Genomic DNA, 17,586 nt, shown 5'->3' on the forward strand with positions numbered 1-17,586 from the left:
TTTATTAAATTAATTTTAAAAACTATCTCACCCTACTTCTACGACGCTTACCCTGCCCCAACCTAGGAACATTTTAGTGAGTTGTCAGAATGTCCGTCAAAATGAAATGCTCTCTGCCAGAAACCAACTAATCTAACCCTAGCACTATCAACAAAAGTCTTTAACTAAGATGAAGTTTGTGTTTTTTTCACCAGGATAATGACTCCCTTCTCCTGGTTTCTTGCTTCCATCTTATAGTAGAAGTAACACAAAAAGCCAGGGGAATGACTCCCTTCTCCTGCTCCTTCTATAAAGGTTCTCCACAGTGGTCTTTAACCACTGTGTCAGAAAACTCGGATTTACCTCCTTCCAGGAAGTAGAAAAACTCATAGCCTTATTTGGCTTCCATTTACCACTCTGAGGGAGATGGCTCCCATTGCTCTCTACTAGGGATGCTAAATGGTGCGCAATTAAATACCATGAAACTTAACATTGAACCTGCCAAAAAATCCATGACACCGACTGAAGAGATTACTGTTAATACTACCGAGAAACTGTGGGGGCTAGATGAACAGTTCTACTTTAAACCCATATCTGAGTTGGAACTGGCTTCATTAATAGAACATTTGAAGCAGACTTCCTGCAAGGGGGATGTGTGCCCTGCGATGGTCATAAAAACATGCTCCCCTCTGTTGATCCGCATCCTGTGTAAATTTGTGAATGCCTCTTTCAGTGAAATAATACATGGATCACGGCTATGCTTAAAAGGCCAGGTCTATGCCCCTTAAATACCATGAATTCTAGAGAGACTGCCCGTCTGGATTTGAAGTCCAGACTTCTCCGTATCATGGACAACAGGCAGACAGCCTTCCTGATGCTGCTGGACCTCTCCACCCCCTTTGATTTGCTAGATCACGCACTACTGCTCTCGCGGTTGAGAAAGGTGGCAGGGTTCTCAGGATCAGCGGCCCGTTCAGTTGAATCATTTCTTACTAACCGATGGTGTAGAGTCAGCAGCACTTCGGCTGATGTAAAACCTGCTGTGCTCACACATGGGGTAACCCAGGGGGCGTTTTCATCTCTCACTTTTTATAACATTTTTACTGCCCCATTCCTTGACCTAGAGGAAAATAATATTGATTGCACTAACTACACAGCCTATACACAGTGTGTTATCCCTTTCTAGCAATAATTCTGAGGATGATAAAACCATCAATTGTATTTATGGACTGATCCACATTGAATGAGTAATAATAGGTTGGCTCTGAACACCGGCAAAAACAAATTGGTAGGGCACTGCGGCTAAAACACAGAAAGTGAGAAAGGAGTACGCCCAGTTCCGAATTGATGGCTACGATATAAAAACCAAAAACAAAGTGAAAACCTTGGGGGGGTCTACTTTGACTGTAATCTCAATATGAAGGCACAGGTCGACAGGTTGGTGTCCTCAGCTTCTTACTCCATCAAACTGCTGACCCAAGTGCACCCTTTCATCTCTAGACCCAACCGTGAGATATTAGCTAGTACCATAATTAGTTCCAGGCTTGATTATTGTGGCAGTTTGCTTGTTGGCCATAGGTCGGTTTCAAGTCATTCAGAATAATGCAGTCAGAACCATCATGGATCTCATAAGAAGGGATCATGTCTCAGAGGCTAGAAGGAACCTGCATTGGCTCCCTATCGAAGCCAGAATCGATTTTCGCCTTCTCCTAATAACACAGAAATGTTTGATAGGATCATCACCGTTATACCAGAGTGAAGTGCTGGAGAGAAAAATAAGTGCATGCTATCTCAGAACAAACAACACCAACCAACTTGGATTCCCACTACATAGGATGACCCAGGTAAAAAGAGTTTTTTTGTGGCAGCACCCATGGCATGGAATGTTATTCCCCAGATATTAGGGAAGAGAAATCAAATGCCCTGCTCAGGAAAAGGCTAAAGACCTTTCGGTTTGTATAGTAGTAGACATCTGCACTGTCTTCTGACCAGCTTCTGATACATGTTTCTGTACTTTCCTGAACTCGGTTTTGTGTCCGTCTTATTTGTTTTTTTGGTTTGAACTTTGTTGTGTTGTTGCGCCCTTAAGCCTGCGGGTCAGTGGTGCGTGTTATAAATATTATAAATTAAAGACTCCCAACACAGTGTGCTTGCTCAGTGTTAAGTTGACCACTGCGATGAGGGAGGTGACTCCCAATACACTCTGCTTGGGCAATGGCGTTTGGCTGACCACTACGCCAAGGGAGATGATTCCTGATGCACTCTGCTTGGACAGTGATGTTTGTCTGACCACTGCGACTCACTGCGATGAGGGAAATAATACCCGATACTCTGCTTGAGCAGTGATATTATGCTGACCACTGCGACGAGACAGATGACTCCTGATGCACTCTGGTTCAATGGTATGGTTCGTGCTGTCCCCACTGTGACGAGGTAGATAACTGGTTTCTTGGTTTGGCTTCCTGGACCCCTTCCAGTCTTCCCGCCATTCCTCTTACCTTTTTCTCTCTGGACAAGGCTGTGGTTCTTCCCAGGGTAGCGAGTTCCTTCCTCTGCGATTTCTGACACCTGAGCGGCTCCGTGGCAGGCTCCAGCTGGTGGTCTTGGCATTGTTTCCAGACCTCACGGTCCACCTTTCTGCAGTGGTGCCACCACCTTGATTGCTTGTTCCCTCTGGCGAGTCGGCTCCAAGCCGGCTCCTAGGACATTGGAACAGTCTCTCTGGTCCTCGCGGTTTAAATCTCCCGGGCAGGACTTGCGTGCTGCTAGCTTCCGCGATGAGAGCTCTCTAGTCCGTTCTTGCTTTGTACTTCATACTGTTGCCTCCGCCCTTGCGTAACGTCAACACCATCTTGGAAAGTCTCTTTGGCAATCTTCAGGCCTCCAGTGAGCCATCTCATTGCAGTACTTGGCTAGCTTTGCATATGGCTTCTCATGCTGTTCTTCATCCCAGTATGTTCTACATTTGTCGCAGTCGTGGCTTTATAACAAATGGTTCCATTATGAATGGTGAGAGAAACGGGAGACCATGAGGGTAGCGGATTCTGTGACATGGTTATAGGGAGGCTTTAGGGAGGCTTTTCCCCAGGTGGGGACTTTCTTATCCCCAGGAGGGGAGTCCCTCCCTATAAGGTCGTCCCAGATATTACCACCGCTAGGGGGACTTTTGGTTAGCGGCCTCACCACCTGAGCCGCACAGGAAAGGGCTTCCCTCTGGGGAGAAGTGACGAGACCTGGTAAATATGGTTTCACAAGTGGCACCGAATAAATGCTTTCACTCAGGCAGCAATCTAAACTGCAAATGATGCAAGTAATTGGAACAGCGCCACAAGCACAATGTCTTAGACATATGTAAGCGCATCGGCCACACGGCTGCATAAGCAGTGCCCTAGCCCTGAAGATGGACTCAGTCCGAAATGCATCAGCAAATCTACACATTGGCACTGATATTTTGGATGCATATTTTCCCTTCGAAAAATTAAAAATTTGAAGTGCAATATGAACCAAAGGAGCTCCTTGCTTTTGTTCTAATGGCATATAAAACATGCAAACAAGAATGACTGCATAACCCACTGCAACTCCAGAGGAGAGCGTAACGTGAGCACACCTAGAACTAGATTAGGTTCTAGTTGTTTCTTCTTTCAGTTATACGCAACCTTGTGCCTAGGTCTCAAGGTGTGCTCTGACAATTCTCACAATTTACACTAAGAATATTGTCTAATAATTGGCGGTGCCCGCCATCAATCATCCAGAGACCTGGTGAATCGTCACAGTACTCACGCTGATGTATGAACATTGTGCTGCGTGAAGCAGATGCACATCGATACAATTATAGCAAGTCGGCAGGATCTTGTCCAGACTATGGTTCTCACAGGACTCGGGCAGGGCCTAGTCCACCTAATGTTGCTAATCTGCACAATGAAGTATGTATGAAGAGGCAGCGAAGCGGGACACATTATCCAGCCTACACGGGGACGCGTCTTCGCTAGAGCATGTGCACAATTACATTGGTTCGATCTATTCTAAACTTGGGAGCCTTGCAAGTTAATATGGCAGGCACTAGTAGAGATTTTCACTTGCAGTAAGGGACAGGGATGAGTTGAGCATTACATTTCTTGCAGCATATTACCGATTTCTACCACAAACCTCTCCTATGAGATCTTCACTCCCGTCTTATCCATTTACCAATTCAGGAGCATACTTTTTGTAAAACCGCATATCGCGGTGCTGTAATTATTCAGCCTTTTTCACTAGATACAACAGTTGTGATCATCTCAAAGGCTTATGAGATCTCTTCTGAATAAAGGTAAACAAATGTCTGATGGTAAGGTGTGTACATAAACACCCAGGTAGAAAATGAGTTAACAGTGCAGTGTGTAGTATTGATGTTCCTAAGGGGCCAAGAGAATTTGAGAGCCAAGAGTTATCAGGCAGGGCCTCTACAGTTTTGCGTATGTGGGAGACAATATTGGTGATATTACTATCGGGATTAGATATGCAAGTACAGCATTCTGATTGCACGAGAGCACAGACACCCCTTTTGATGCTAGAATGGTGCCCAGTGCCATTTCGATTCTGCAGCAATATTTTGCGCATGGCTACTTGCTCATGAGAAAGAAGAGAAATAGACGAAGTATCATTTGCAATCTCGTCCAGTAACATGGACAGTTTTGACAGTTAGTCCCGGGTCAGTTTGACTTCCAGTCCAGGAATGACATAACCCACACCATCAGTAAAACATTTCCACCCAGAAATGTTTACAGAGTGGGACTGAAGAAAATCTTTTGGAGTAACGTATGGAAGGCAGGACATATTACCCCTGTAATAACTTCCTGCCAGTCCATGGGTATCCCAAGAGCATGCATTGACCCCACAAATGAAGTAAGTTCCTTTGTAGGTGGCGTACCCGGAGTTAATGAGTGTGAAACCTTTATCAAAGGTGGAAGTGACATTGTTGATAATTACACTGGAACCAGTTGAAAGATAACATCAACATTTACAAATTGCAATGAGTATTGAACCCTGGTTGCTAAAGCACAAAAAACAGGTGAAGCGAAGCAGGTTTTCGTGATAACTGATTAGAGCAGTGGTATTCAAACTGTGGGTCGCGACCCCCTAGGGGTCCGCGGGTGCATCCCAGGGGGGCCCAGCATGAAAAAAGATTTTTTTTTTTTTTTTTTTTTTTTTTTTTTAGATTGGAAGAAATGGGCAGGGGTGGCCCACATAGGCGGGCTGAAGCATGAAACTGTCTCGGGCAACAATGAAAAAGTGGCCCACAGTTGTAAATGGATATTCATTCCTTTAGTCACAGACTGGGCCTCATTACTACTATGGCGGACCAGTAACAACGGTGCTGGTAAGCTACCGGCACCGTTGCTACCGTTCCGCCATAGTAAGAGTTGTGCTCGTGGGTGCTTGACAGCCCCCGCCAGGTCTGACCTCAGCTCGTCGGATACACCAGCACCGTTATTAACGGTGCCGGTGCATCCGAGCTCCCCATTCCCATTTGAGCCATATGGGGCTCAAATGGGAATGGGGATCTACCGGCACCTTCGAAAGGGCAATTATCATGTCCGCCTAACTCGGCATGACCTAGTAATTGCCCATTCGCGGGTGCCAGACCCGGATGCAACTCCAGTGGCAGCCGTGCCGGTTTTACCGGCACAGCTACCGCCAGAGTAGTTATGAAGCCCACTGTTTCAATAGTACCCAAAGGGGTGCTTTGTGTTAAAATGTAAGTAAATTGTGATATATTCAGCAACAATGGTCAACATTACTAAGTGCATAGTTAAGTAACTCATCAAAATGGTCCACATTGGCCAAAATGGTGGCCCATTTTGATTGGCCCAAACTAGCATTTTACATTTTTGGTACAGGCATTGCCCTATAGGCCTGTCCGAGCCTGGCGGCTCATCCATAATGGCAAGAGGCGCCCACCCAGTGGCCCCTCACCCATTATGGAGGAGCTAAGGAGCCAGCCCAGTGAAACAGTGAGCACTCCCTCAGCTGCTTTATCCAGCTAATGGAGTGCTCCTGGGCTGGCTGAACTGTCAAAGGGAAACACTGTTTCCCTTTGACAGTTCAGTTTAGTTCCCCAGCCGCACATGCTCACTGAGCCATGCAAGTGCTGGGGCGTTTTGCTTCGCCAGCATTGCATAGCTCATTGGAAATGCTGGCTGGGGCACTGCATGTCTGTATGTCCGAGGGGGAGCTCCTGCGCCTCCTCGCACATACGGACAGAGCAGCTGGAGCAGGCCGTTTCAGCACCCACACACAGGCCAATGCAGAAGGTACGTTTATGTTCATTGTTTTTATTTAAACATGTGTATGGATGCGTTATGGGTGAGTGTATGGTGATGGATGCTCATGTGAATGATAGAGTGATTGCTGTATGAATGTGCAGCGCCTTGCATATACACATAATCATGTTCATTGTGTTAGGACCAGTGGGGCCCAGGGGACAGGGATGGTATCTTTTTACCGGACATCTATCATTCAAAACCCTCTGCCTTGTCCACAAGGCTTTCTGGGGCCTGGGTCCAAAATACCTTCAGCTATTCCTCCGCAAATACCTCCCCTCTCGAGCTCTTCACTCCTCTACCTCCAACTCCCTCAGGGTCAGTCGTTTATCAAAGAAACGAGCTGGGGGTAGATCTCCGTCTTCGGCTGGGGCCTCCCTCTGGAACAGCGCCCTGCCACTCTAAAACTTGAGGAGAACCATCTTTCTTCCTGCACTTATCAGACCTACCCTGTCTGCTGCCTTAAACGTAGCACTTGCAAATTGCTGGCTGCACTACCACTGTTTGTTGCCTTTATTATTTATTTATTGTTATTTATCTGTTTCTCCTCTGCTTCGCACTTTCCACTTCTCCCCCCTTCCATGCACTTTTCCCCTCACACTTGCGCGTTCTCAATGTCACTGGGCCTAGTAAGATCGCTGTTTTATTCTCCTCTGTTCCCCTCCCTTGCCTTGTCACGCTCTGAAACACTCTTGTACGAGCGCGATAGAAATAAAATATCAATGCCTGCCCCCTGGACTCCCAGCAACAATTGCAAACTGTTTGGCTATTTACCCATTTTTTGTTAAAAGTATGCTCTACAATGCAACATTTTAACCTATTATTCAAAAAAAAATTCACAGGGGGAAACCCCCCCGAACCTCCCCTTAATGCCCCTCCACTTAAAAAAGATTCACCAGCCGCCTCTGGCCCTCAGACTGTGTTGGGAACGGGATGGGGGAACCGAGGGACTATGGTGGGAGCACAATGGGCGGGAACCATGGGATAGTGATGGGAGCAGAGTGGGGAGAGCCCTGGGTGTGTGATGGGGTGGGGAGAGACCAGCGACTGGGTAGGAGTGGGATGAGGGAGCCCAGCGACTTTGATGGGAGCAGGTGACGGCGCGCAATATATACTGTCCATTTGGCATTTCTGGGGGGTCCCGACCTGCCCAAATTTTGCTCAGGGGGGCCCTGGCCAAAAAAGTTTGAAGACCACTGGATTAGAGGAAGGGGACATTTGGAGGACCAGTCAACTCAATCTGGGAATGGCCACTACAGGGCTCGGGACCATGAGACCGGGAGACCAGTCTGCTGTCTCGGCAGACCCCCTGCCCCCTTGCAATTAAATGCTGCACATTTCTTTTTAGAGTGTTTGGTGTGGCAGAGTCAAAGGTACCCATAACAGAAGAACCAAACTACTCATGCTGAAGAAAAGGATGACAGCCAGGTTGTAACAAATGTGAACATAGCCTTCAGGGCAGAGCATCTCTCTGTGAGGGTTTCACCAACCCTGCCCTTGCCCATCGACATCACATCTTCAGATGGCCAATGGCTGACCAAAGCAGCTGTTTTAGATTGATTTCCCAGTGTACGCATGGGGTTTGCCTAAAATGTGTCGCTATCCGCTATTGTAGCAGGAACCCCAATCGGCATTTTCAACACATTGCAAGTCAACTTCTAAACAAATACAAATATCCTGTTTGCAATACCAAAATCTTTTTTCAAGAAACTACATAGTATATGCAGGAGCTTCTTATGGCATAACACAAGGTGTAGAGTGGGGCTGTCGAAGCTCCACAACCCATATGAACGAGGGGGCATAAAAGTGCCTAATTTTGAGGTATACTTTGTAGCAAGTCGGCTACAATTCAGGGCCGAATGGCTGTCAGAGGGCCAAACGCCAGAGTCAAGGCTACTACGGACCGAAAGTACTCCATTCTTTTTGGACGAAGTGATATGGCTAACTGACACAAGCGCAATTAGCTCGCACTTGTTGAGGAGAGTAATGTGGCACAAAGCCTGTCTGCTGTTAGGAAACTCGACACTGTATTCCCCGCAGATCCCGCTTGTGGTATTGGAATGGGTGGGTGAACAATTGAGGTTAAATGTTTGATATGATATGGCATTTATAACGCGCCTGTACACAAGGAAGCACAGACAACAATCCTACTAGGCCAGGTGTCATTCCAATCACGCAAGTGCATGGGAAGGGGAAGGAGGAGAAGTGCGAGGGAGAAGGGGGAGAGGACAATGCAGTGCATGGGATAAGAACCAAACAAAAGAAAGAAATAAATAAATAAAGATAAATAGTAAGTAAAAGTACGACCCACAGGTGGCAAGTGCAAGGAAAGTGCAGCCATCAGGTGTCGAGTGCTGGTGGTGGGACTGTAGGGACACAGAACCAGTCCCCAAGTGCGGGGGAAGCCGGGAAGGCAGTGCAGGAGTGTTACTGGCAGGGGAAGGGACCTGGGCCAGAGATCAGATGGTGACCAGGTAACCAGTGCAAATTCAGTGTCAGCCAGGAAGTCGGCAAGGGAGAGGAGGAGAAAAAGCAGAAGCAATGAGAAAGGTTTTGAGGTGCTTCCCTATTGAAGATGATTCTCCTCAAATTTCAGGGAGGCAGGGAGGCTGTTCCAGAGGGAGGCACCAGCCAAAGAAAGAGATCTACCACCAACTCGTTGCTTGGAGAAGCGACTGACTCTGACAGAGTTTGAGGTAGATGAGCGAAGAGCTTGAGAGGGAAGGTGTTTAGGGAGAGAGAGTTGAAGGTATTGAGGCCCCAGGCCCCAGAAGGCCTTATAGACGATGCAGAGGGCTTTGAACTTAATCCTCGCAGCCACTGGGAGCCAGTGCAGAGATTTCAGTCCTGGAGAGATACGATCCCTGGGATTGAGGCCAAGGACAAGTCTTGCGGTCCTGTTCTGAGCAAGTACCGGGAACCAAAGGGGGTAGCGATGGTGGGAGATATATGGCAAGAGGGAGTGCCCAAAGATTTTGAGGAACTGGTACGAGACATGGGGGTGCACAGAGAGCAACACCTTACGTTACACCCGCCTCCAAAGGAGTCTTAGGCGCAGATGGCCTAAGGCTACAATGTCCGCACAACCGGATGAGACTATAGAGACCTGACCTGGCAGAAGCAAGGCATGTAGTCTCACAGATATATGAACTAATAATGTCTAAGATTGGACGGGAATTGAGTCAGACGAGGCAGATGTGGGAAGCAGACTTACCAGAACCAATGTCGGACAGTAAGTGGTGCAGAATTATGGGATATCATAAGAAGGTGTCGAGGAATGCACAACTACAACACATCCAATTATATGCGACTCATAGGGCATATCTGACCCCGAACAAAATTGCCAAATTTAGTCAGGCTGCAGCAAAGGCATCCCCAAAATTTGGGGAGATAAATGCAGACTTGTTGCACATGTTTTGGGCATGTGTAGAAATCAGTAGATTCTTGGGAGAAGTAGCCCATGCATTGGCAAAGGCAGATATAACTTTGGACGTCGGATCCCCCACGGCTTGTCTGCTGGGAGGATTCCCAAGACCCAAAAGTGCTAGACATGTAAGTAAGCTTAAGGACCTGGCATATATACTGGTGAAACGCAGGATAGCGATGGGATGGAAAGCACAGACAAGGCCAGCAGTACAGATGTGGTGGTGGGACTTGTTAAAATGGGCAAACTCAGAGATGTTGGTATGGCAAGAAGCGATAGGTACGAACACGGAACAAGGAGAGGGAGGGGTGGAGGCTTGGAGACAGTTGATAGCTGATTTGGTGACCTCGGAACAGGGAGATAAAGATAGAGATGTGACTTGCACACAAGAGGGTGTCGGGACTAGGGAGGGAGATGAAGAATAAAAGAGACATTCAGGAGCATGGGGGTGTAAAAGGCCAGGGGGAGGAGGTAGGTAGGGGGGGTCGGCGTGGTCAGACTGACAAAATTGAATGTGAAACATGGTGTAATGATGTAACATGTCTGCAAGTTGCCATGGGTATGTAAAACTTAATAAAAATTGTTTAAAGAAAATAAAAATAAATACAACATACATTGAGAAAGAAGTCCCTAACTCCTTCATTACTTGAGTCCCTCTATATACAGATGCTGCTGGAGGTCTCTATTCAAAGCTTTGTGGATTCTCAGTGGTCCGAAGTAATGTTTCTAGAACAAGAAACTTTAATCCTGCATTATGGGCATATACAGGTTAGATTAAAAGAAGTTGCTTCTTTTACTCCTCCTTGACCGCAAAGGTTCCTTTAGAGCTAAAAATGTAATCCAGAATTAGTTGATGCTAGGTTCCTGTCGGGTCTCCCATGCACTGGGTGTCCTACTGGCCACAGAGTTAGCAGGCCTATTACACCCTCAAATGCATATATGGATAGTAATATGTACAATAGTTTGGTTGAGGATATCCATTCTCACAATTCTGCACTGCGTGGAAATCTGTGGGTAGGTAACCCAGTGTCCCAGCACTGAATTCCTCAGTATGTTTATCTTTCAGAAATGCTTCGTACTCATGGAAAGCTTACTGACCATTCATTGTATCCGAGAAGCGGCTCAGGTGCCTTCTCACGCATTTTTTTTATTTGCCCTCTTGGATGCTAATATTATGTAGGGCGGGCATAAGCTGTGCCTCATTAACCTGAGGGAACGCAAGTCGTGATAAGATGATCTATTGTCCGGGATTTCTTGTAAATTTGTGTAAGTCAAAATGCTTTTTTCATAAGTATTTTGGTATGCCGAAAGTGCATTGAGTACAAATAAACAAAATGTGCCATCAGTGCACGTCAGATCACGTAATGCAAGTCATCCATCGATACTCCCAACGGCCGCTCCTTCCTACTACCTCCCCTCCCCAAACTCCTTGTGATTTCTTCTGTACATAAATGTATAATGTTACCAGATTTTTCTGTGTGCAGAGCTGTGCAATGCAGGAGAATGCAAACCAGATGCTTGGGTGAGAAATGTGGTTTGGACAGGAAAGTTGTGTTCTTTCATTTAGGGCATCTTGGAACCCAGGTCATGCACGAGATGTCCCTGGTTTTTCTCTATTCCACTTCCCTGGTACCACGGTGTCTTTGTTCCTCAATCCTGTATCATCATGGCATGTCAGACTCTGTCAGACAGGTGCAGACTTTCCTGTGGCTGGTGCTGTCCTATGGTCTGATTTCAAAGCCTTAGTCACCAGTGCACCTGACAGTGAACCATTCTTCCGCTTCAGTACTATGCCATAATTAGGAAGTGCCAGCTAGTGCTTTGAAGTATGGAGTGATTTGAGCGCCACTGAGGTTAGTCATGGTTTGTTTGTTCCTGAAGTTGAGAAATGGTGTTTTGTTTGGGGGTTTTGATACCATGGCAAATAATGTACTGGTTGGCCTCCTCGGGGTCAAGCAGTTTTGGGTGGCTGCTGAGACATCACCTGGCCAGGAGTAGCCTTGCCCTGTGACTGCCTACTTGTCCACGATTCTGCCTGTACAGCACATTGGTGGTGGTTTAGAGGCTTCTTTAGGGACCTCAGCCCAAAGTCAGCAGCGGAGTCGGGAAGTGGTCATTCCTCCCCTTCCCCATTTCCTTTATTACCAGTTCCATCTTTCTGAGAAGGGATACAGGGACCAAGAATCCTAAGCAAAGAATTGTGGTTATGCCCATGATGAGGTGCCACTGAACATTATGGGCAGCATGGTGAAGGGCCTCAGCGGGAAACCCAAAGGGTTTCTCCTGGTGTCACATTAGGGATTCCCTGTGTAAATGCTGTCAGAGTACCTAAAATTCCCTGCAAGCACTGGGGAAGGAGGAGACACGATTTGGCCAACAGTAGCATCAGAGATCTGCAGCGATCATCTGAAAGTTTGTGTCCTTGGCTTGTCAGTTAAGGATTTAAACCCTGAAACTGAATCACTTCACTCTTTAGCGTTTTTACTGCAGGATAGTTCATTCATGGTTTTCTGTCTATTGAATGCAAAGTTACAATATCAATAACATTATTTTTTATTGATTCTGTTTTGAGGTAAAGTAATCCAGCATGTATAAAATGTGTCCCTCTTAATTGTGCAATGTGAGTTTTACTGGAAATGGCACCAGCTTTGGATGCGTCATAAAAGCAGGTGGAAGCTTTGGTTGTGGACACACTGTAATTGGCAACTTGTTTTTGACATACACGTTGTCCCCTCACAGAGAAAGCATTCACATATAATGCATGTTCTAGAATTAAACAGATTTTCCTTTGCTATATTTTAGGCCATTTTTTTCAAATAGCTGTCGGTAGATTTCTGCCATTGCTATTGGAAATACCGTAACGGTTGCCTGTCTATATATAAATATATGTTGTGCTTTTCACCATTTCCTAGAAAAAGAGCTGTGGGTCTGGCAGCAGCGGAGCTGATGAAAGAGTGGACTATGTGGTGGTGGACCAGCAGAAAACGCAGGCACTCAAAAGCACAAGAGAGGCCTGGACGGATGGGAGGCAATCCACAGAAACAGAAACGCCAACCAAGAGCCTCAAATGAATAGTCTACTTTTTTCTGAAAACAAAGGTCTAGGAAAGCTATTCTTCACCGGAAAGAAACGAAAGACTTTGAAAGCAACGCTTGCTGAATGGCACTCCCTGTGCCCACCAGCTGGACTATTGAAGGGTTGTAAATTCGCCAGGCGTATCAATGACCCACACCAACAGATAACATTGTTATTTGTACTATATGTAAATAATGTGTAAAATAATAATGACTAGCTCCCAGGGACATGCGTGTTCTTACCTTTAACATTTTTTTCCTGGATTTCTAATGTTGAAGCACTTTTCATCTAAAATGTTGGCTTGGGTGTTAAAATGCATTTTTGACAACAGCTAAAACATAAAAACCATGTCTGTTCTCACTCTGATCTGATTTTCGAACACCACTGTCCATCGGATGTTACATTAAGCTACTTGTACAGCAAACATTTGGTTGGAACTAATATTCAGTCATAGTTCATTCATGATGAATGATGTAATTTTATGTTTGAATAATCTATTCAATACTTAGTATTTACGAAGAGGAAGGCGGGAGTTCACAGGTTGTCTCCCTTGGAAAGGTTGTGACTGCTCGTCTTGGGCCACAGCGGTCTAATGTGTACATTTAGGTATGGCAGGGGGAATATAAGCGGTATTATGTCGCGATAATGATCCCAATGGGGTTCATTTGCGGAGATTCTGCCGGGTGGGATCTTACGCTTGGAAAGATTTTATTATTATGTGGCGCAAGCCTGCAAACCGCTGATGGTTGCGTTAATTAACAAATGGTAATCGTAACATTATTTTACAGGAGGTAGCGTTTGTTCATAATCAGGTACGTACTAAGCACTGCTGTGCCATTACACTGATCAGGTTTAGACAATGAATTTTAGTTTTATATTTTAATTTTTAGGGGGTTTTCTCTTTGAAATTAATGGGGCAGTTACTATTTACTGTCTGTAATACGAGCAACAAACTGTGACTGTTAAATAGGCAGAATTGATGTGCATTACTCTAGATGGAAGGGTTGTTTCTTCGAAACCTGTGTCCTTCAAAGATCTTTATTTTACTTAAATATTGCTTGGCCTTCTATTTAAATCCCTATGCAGTTGTTAATTTTATGTACATTTTAATAGAACTATATGCAAATGACACCGCTGTAAAATAGGTCATACCGCTTTTTGCGCCTGCAAAAGTTACTTTTGAAACTACTAATGCTTTTTTCCTATACCGTAGTGAAATGTAAGGCTTTTATACTGTGACCCTTTTAATCACCACCTCACTGTAAATGTACGTTTCCCCTGGTGCAGAACTATTTGAATTCTCCCATCTGTAAGAAAGTGTTGCTTCTCTAAGTAGCCTACTTAATAATTGTAATGCTTGTTTATGAATTTGAAATCTACTAACACTTTTTTACTTAAAAACTAAAATAAAATGTTTTTTGTGCAATGAACATGCTTGCATGTTAGTGCTGTTCAATGGTCTCTTAACCTATACAATGTGCTTTAACTACTCACTCTTTTGAAAAGTTTGATTCATTTGGAAATAGGCAACACTGTCAATATTTACATTTTGCAACATGCATATGACTTTTGCAGTGAATTGTAACTGCAGTTTTGGCCAACTGTTGTGAATTTGAGAACAAGAAATACCATTATACTAACATACACAGTATACTAGAAATTAAAGGCAGATAACCGCAAGTTGGTCCCTCTATATAGCTCAGTTTTCCTGCACATAGCAATACGCAGTGCTTCCAATTTGGTTTTCACTCCTGTGCCATAATTACTGTCCTGGGTCTCTGATATGCCTTTTTGACCAATGCTCTAATTTGTCCCCACCACTCATGCTGAAAGGCATCTCCTTTCATCTACACCCTTTCTGCACCAAATTGCTCTGTTGTGTTAATCCTCACTCACTCTGACAAATGCAACCCGATATACTACTTATGCTAATGTAATCTGGGCCCAAAAAAGTAACTCGCCCCACTACCTGGCAACTGGCAATAAAAGAGGTGACAGTGGATGGAATATGCTAAGTGCTAGGTAATCCCAGCTCTTTATTCAGAATAGATAAAAAGCTGCGGGGGGCACAAGACCCACAGGCATGCCCTGACTCGGGTGTTCTCCCAGTGTGCCATTGCTGGACAATTATGTTTAAAGACCAAACTTGCCAATGCTGATGTCACAAAGACAAGCAAGCTACAACGTTCATTGGTTTGTACCCTTAGGGTACATATACTTCCAATAGGTGCAACAATCCGTTTTGGAGGGTCATTATCTACTGGCCAACCCACATTTAGATAACATGTACGCTTACATCACTTCTCTTACAGCTTATAGGCTAGCACTAGACTGAGGTAATGTGGGCTCTCATTGGTTGGCATAGGATGTGTTCAACCTTGTACTGACCAGGTGTGATGAAATATGGAGTTTTTAAATTGAGGGTAGAGAGATCAGTGTACCACTTATTTTTGCAATTAAAGAACAGCTCTTCATTATCTCAGTGCCATGTCTGCGAATGTCCAAGACTATTCTCTGAATCATTTCCTGCCTCTGGCTGTCTGCTTTGCTCTGGAGCCAATTAATTGTAATGGTCCCCAGCCTGCGATCATTCCTGTGTCCTGCCATGCTTATCTTAGACTGTGGCCTTCGCATTCCATTCTGCTGGGTTGTGCGGCTGCTTTCAGGCTGAATGAGAGATTTGTTTTCCTGGCCCACTTGAGCTCTGGGATCTAACGCCTAACTAGATTTGTAAAGCCTGCTTTTAATTTGCAATGCTTTTAAAGATGGCAATGGCCGTCTCTCGTGTACATTTCATGCTAGCATTCCACTGCTGTATTTAATGGGAGTACATGCATTTTCTGCCATATATTAATTCCTTGTAAGTGTAGTCAGCATCTTACGTCATGCATTTTTTAAAAATCTTTCCCCTTTACCAATATAGTGAGACCCTGTTCTAATGTATGCCGGAACCTAGCTCCTACATAAATGTTTAGCACACTGTGTGATTTAGTTATTATCTCATTTTAGTTGCTACACTAATGTCATTTTAAACTATAACTACTTCTTTATGGCAGTTAACATATGCATTGCCTATTTAAATCTAGGTTCATGAATTCTGCTTTTTAGCACGTCATTTTTATATTTTAGTAGTGGAGTAAGGCTGTCTCAGCATATATCTTTGTTCACCTGCTCGGTACTTGTAAGTGCTGGGGGGAAAAAGCGGGTACTTGCATATTCATTCGTACTGTTACTCCCCCCCCTCTGGTTGATTCATAGACCACTGGTTAATTTTTTTCTCAACGCATTTAAGCCATTCTTGGGCTACCACACTTTGCTGACCCCCTTCAAGCTCTCTCCTTATGCTATGTATTCTGCAGGGCCGCATGTCACAAACCAGCACTCACCATTCTCGGCACACTTCGCCCAGCGCTCTGTGTAGTTGTGGGCATCTTATGAGCATGTAAACGGTACCCTAGGCGGTCCAACTGGATGGCCCAATTGGTACATGTGACTGTCATCAGTTTGAGTGTGCTGGTTTACATTGTCACCCATATTAATCATTACTGTCATTTCGAGTGCCCCTTTTTCCAGCCTTTTTACATTGGCTTATTGCTATTCTCTTGGCGCAAAAAGCTGGCAGGCCCACTACCAAGATTGCCAACAGTATTTTGAAAATGTATGTCAACCAAGTAGGCATCCAGGAGAACAGATAACTGAACCAGCTTTCATGCTCAATGCCATTCATGTCCTCTTTCATTTTATTGTGCAGGTCTTGCAAGGAGTATATGGCCTCTGTCAAGGTCCCATTCTGCCCATCGTGTGAGGGTACATATGTACAGCAACTTGGGCCTATCTTTGCACACACTCCTTCATCCATAGCTGTGAGGATGTCCAGAACATATCTGTTCTGTAGGGTCATCAGTCTGACCTCTCTTAACGGCTCTTTGATGGCATTGAAGTCTTTTATTGTGTCATTAGTAGCTTGTAACAGCTCACATCTAATTATTTGGATTCGCTGTGCATTAGCTGCCACTTGCATGTCAGGCATAAGAAAGGATGTGAAGAACATTGTTGTTTTACCAAATAATGTATTCTCATCGGATATTTCATTGAATGCTGTATTGGCCTTCTCGGAGGAGTAGTTAGTTCTTGTTGTGCGCTTTAGGCATAGGGGTCTTTACTTCCTGTTGAGTGCCATGGAAGTAAAAGTCCCAATTTGAACCTCACTTTCCAGTATTACCAATAATGGTGCATTCAATAATAATATTGAACATATGCCATGCCAGTTAGGTGGAAGATGCATGTAGGCTCTTGTACCAGAGGCCCAGTAGTGGTCCATGAGTACAGCTGTGCCAACTTTCATACCTGGTAAATCCATAGTGAGTGTGTACCCTTCATTTAACAACTTTCACTGAACCATTCATTCTAGAGCATGACTTTGGTGCTTGAATGGGTAGTGGTCCTGCTTCATCTTCCACTGTGTTTTTTTTATCAGCTCTATTGATGCAGATGCCACTGCCTCTGCTTTGCATCCCGTTATTCTGTCAACCCATCCTCTGGAGGGGAATACTTTCCCTTTTATTTGCAAGTGAGGTCTGTTGAAGCAATAAGGTATCTCATTTCGCTGGGCATCTCTGCTTAATATTTGGTGATCCACTGAACTGTCAATTCTCCAGCATGGGGTCTGGCATGGATTCACATGCTCATGAATATTCCCCGTCATCAGGCTGGGAATCCTCGGTAAAAGAAAAAAGTTTGTTTTGTTTCTAAACTCTCTTTCTGCTACAAACCAATCACTGAGCTCTGGGTCATACTGCCCCTAGCCAA

General features: G+C 44.9%; 1 protein-coding gene across 5 annotated transcripts in view; it reads left to right on the forward strand.

Moving 5' to 3' along the window:
* The window catches only part of GAB1 (GRB2 associated binding protein 1), a 534,151-nt gene extending 519,944 nt beyond the window's left edge, over positions 1-14,207 (forward strand). For all 5 annotated transcript variants that reach the window (XM_069631203.1, XM_069631204.1, XM_069631206.1 and 2 more), the window contains one exon: positions 12,615-14,207. In XM_069631203.1, the coding sequence (XP_069487304.1) occupies positions 12,615-12,773 (159 nt within the window). In that variant the 3' untranslated portion in view covers positions 12,774-14,207. The remainder of the gene's footprint in view (positions 1-12,614) is intronic.
* Positions 14,208-17,586: the final 3,379 nt, after the last annotated feature.

This window comes from Ambystoma mexicanum, chromosome 6q (genome assembly GCF_040938575.1).
Source record: "Ambystoma mexicanum isolate Mex_15411 chromosome 6q, UKY_AmexF1_1, whole genome shotgun sequence".
Classification (NCBI taxonomy): domain Eukaryota; kingdom Metazoa; phylum Chordata; class Amphibia; order Caudata; family Ambystomatidae; genus Ambystoma; species Ambystoma mexicanum.